The following is a 3580-nucleotide window of genomic DNA, read 5'->3' as shown; positions in this document are numbered from 1 at the left end:
GGACCCTTGTTGTTGTCACACCGGTTGTCATAGCAACATGAGGCACGTTATGTCACTGGTTACTTGGTTGTGCTGATAATGAATTACACCGATGGATCAGCCATAATATTACAACCACCTTGTCTTTTCTACACCTACTATCCATTCTCCCAGCTCCACTGACCATAGAGGAGCACTTTGTAGTTCTACATTTATAGACTGTGGTCCAACTGTTGCTCTGCATACTCTCTTATCCCCATTTTACCACGCTGTTGGTTACCCTGGTCAGGACCACCACAGAACACTGCAGTGACACTGACGTGGTGGTGGTGTTTGTGTGCGTTGTGTTGGATTGGACACAGCAGTGCTACTGGAGTTTTTAAACCCCCAGTGAGACATTATATATATATATTATATTTAATTTAAGGACATTAACCCTGTACACAGAACAACAGCCTCATTCACTTTATTTTTGATGACCTGAATATTATCTGAAAGTGGGACACCATTACATATTTGAAAATATATAATGTATAAATCAGATATATATGAACTGTTCATTGTCCACTGTACTGTACTGTGCAACAACTCTCAATAGCTTTAGACATAGCAACACAAACAAAAATGTCCAGTAATTTACAGATCTACCTAAGAGTAAGATTATAAAACAGACATCTCTAAATCTCCATCTCAGACACTGGCCAGACACAAAGAGGCATTTGTGCCACCAAAGCCAAAAGAGTTAGAGAGAGCTATTCTTCTGCCCTGTGTGCTCCAGGGCTGAGAGACACAGGGAACATAGTTCAGGTCAAACTCCGGTTCAGTCCGGTCCAAATTGAGTGTCGGAGGCAGGTTGCCATGGTAACAGGCCAGTGCCGTGAAAGCCGCCTCCAAGGCACCAGCTGCCCCGAGAAGATGTCCGGTGGCTCCTTTAGTGGACGAAACCGCAAGCGACGGTGACTTTTGCTGAAAGAGTCTTTTTATGGCAGCATTCTCTGCAGCATCCCCTAGTGGTGTGGAGGTGGCGTGGGCATTCACGTATGTCACATCTGATGGAGATACGCCAGCATTACGCAGAGCTGCTGACATGCACCTGTAGCCAAGAAAAAAAAAAAAATACATAAATACAGCATCTATTTTATCCACTGCCGTGATGTCTTAATCTTAAAATGTTTGTTCATGCATGTTATAACACATTACTTTCATTCTTAATCTATGCTGGAGGAGTAGATGGATCTGTATTTATTACTTTATCTTCTATAAAAGCTTTATCCAGTTCAGGGTCGTGGTGACAAGGCAAGAACACAACCTGGACAAGGCATCACACACTCACCCAGTCATTTACAACTTTGTACAATGTCATACAGCCAATCCACCTACTAACAGGTTTTTGGAATGTGTGCGTATATCGCTACCTGAAAGCTCCATCTCCATCAGCAGTGGGAGCAGTGATGTGACTGGCATCCCCTGAAAGCCCATAACCCAAAACCTCAGCATATATTCGGGCTCCTCTCTCCAGGGCATGTCGGTATTCTTCCAGAACCAGCACCGCAGCTCCCTCACCCATCACAAAGCCCTCTCTCTCTGGGTGGAAGGGTCTGGAGGCCAGTGTGGGCTGATGGTTCCAGCTGGTGCTGAGGGCCCGAGCCCGAGAGAATCCTGCTATGGACAGAGGACTGACACAAGCCTCCGTGCCTCCAGCAACCATCACTGTGGCATCTCCATGGGCAATGAAGCGGGAAGCGTCACCAACAGCGTGAGCACCAGTGGTGCAGGCGGTGGACACAGCATGGTTGGGACCCTTTAGTTTGTGTTTGATGCTGATGTGTCCAGCTGCCATGTTCACCAAAATGCGAGGGACAAAGAAAGGACTCACTTTGTTGTACCCTCGCTTCTCAAAGGCTGCAGCAGTGTTGGAAATCTCGTCTAGGGGCACCATGCCCATGCCCACAGCCACACCTGCTGTCAGTTGCTCCTCAGGGCTTCTGGGGTACCATCCACAATCCTCCAGGGCCAGCTGGGCAGCCCCCAGAGCCATAACAGTGGCAGTGGACATGCAGCTGATCTCCCCTCGCCCAACAAACTTTTCCTCTTTAAACTCACCATCATCATCTCCTCTTGGTACTCTGGCAGCTACCTTACAAGGCACAGTCTTGTATTCCTCTGCGTCCAGAGCAACTATCCCACTCTCACCTTTGATCAAACGCTGCCAGGGCAGAGCTGTTCCTGTCCCAAGAGGAGACACAAGTCCAATTCCTGTGATGACTACTCTCTTTGGGCAGTTTATAGTGCTGGTTTGGCTCAAATGCCTCAAAGAAGTTATGACCCTCATGGTTCTGGCATAAGAAAAGGCTCTGTAACACTGCTTCAATGTCAATGACATTTCTCACTTCTCCAGATTTCTCCAGCTCTGGAAGGTATGACCTGTATCAAAAGAAGCACACTTTTTACTTCAGAGAAACTAGTGCATCTGGTTACAACTTAATAAAAGCAACGTAATACCACAATACAGTTGTACTGGTTTATTACTTGTTTTTCATAACAGCAAATATACTGCAGAAGAAATATTTGCTAATGTGAGGATTATACAATATGAGTTACTATTTTCAAGTATGTTTCATAAAATAACCAAAAGAAACTAAGAACAAATTTAACACGAAATTTGAATGTTATTCGAATTTTCCGCACAAATGTGGCTGTAATGTTGCACTGTTTAAGGTGGAAGGCAGAAATTCCAGATATCAGCGAGCGAAAAAAAACAAAAGAAACAGTCGCGTACATTCTACACCAACATCTGCTTATTACACTGTATTATATATATTTACTGTGGATATGTAACATATTTATGTAAAAACTACTTACAGCGCTTGAACTAAACACTGCTCACATGAAAGTAAATTCTGTAGTCTTTTTAAAACACTACCGGACTACAATCATTGTATCTATCAAAATAAAAGTCTCCAATTGCAATCGCATTTTTACGACGGAGTTTTATATATAACTCGCCATTATTCCGAGTTTTTTTTCTCTGAATTATCCCGAGATTTTTTCTCAGAATTATTCCGAGATTTTTTCTCGGAATTCTGACTTTAATCTCGGAATCTTCTTTTTGTTTTAACGCTGTGTCCCTAAAACTCCGTCGTACATTTTAGCGCTGCTTTACATTTTCTACCTTATTACATTTTTCATTATATATATATATATATATATATATATATATATATATATATATATATATATATATATATATTTATATATATATATATAAACGCATTTTTTAAAGAAACAACAAAAGACTACTCACATTATACAAGTGATTCCCAGCAACAGTTCTGCAGCTGCCTCATGTTTTCTAAACCTACATAACATTTTGAGCAAGGAAATATTTGTATTTGATTATTAGATTGATATTTCCAAAATTCGTGTAATATGTCTTGCCATTTATTTACCATGGATCATCCTATTTCCAAAGTCCCTTTTAGAATTTCCCTTATATTTCTTTAAATTAAGATAAATATATTTATGAAAATATTATTAAAGGAAACTATATTTATTTAAGTCATTATATATTTTTTATTATAAATAAGAAAATATTAAAAAA

At 40.8% G+C, this 3580-nt stretch overlaps 1 protein-coding gene across 1 annotated transcript; it reads right to left on the bottom strand.

Moving 5' to 3' along the window:
* Positions 1–440: 440 nt before the first annotated feature.
* Positions 441–2931, bottom strand: oxsm (3-oxoacyl-ACP synthase, mitochondrial). Its single transcript, XM_066675410.1, has 3 exons — positions 2842–2931; positions 1395–2403; positions 441–1072 (listed from the first exon to the last, which is right to left on the bottom strand). The coding sequence occupies exons 2-3, from the start codon at positions 2360–2362 to the stop codon at positions 670–672; spliced, it is 1371 nt and encodes a 456-aa protein (XP_066531507.1). The 5' UTR covers positions 2363–2403; positions 2842–2931; the 3' UTR covers positions 441–669.
* Between the last annotated feature and the right edge of the window lie 649 nt (positions 2932–3580).

The sequence above is a fragment of the Hoplias malabaricus genome, chromosome 6 (assembly GCF_029633855.1).
Source record: "Hoplias malabaricus isolate fHopMal1 chromosome 6, fHopMal1.hap1, whole genome shotgun sequence".
Classification (NCBI taxonomy): Eukaryota; Metazoa; Chordata; class Actinopteri; order Characiformes; family Erythrinidae; genus Hoplias; species Hoplias malabaricus.
The sequence above is the reverse complement of the archived record's forward strand: the minus strand, read 5'-3'. Positions and strand labels throughout refer to the sequence as shown.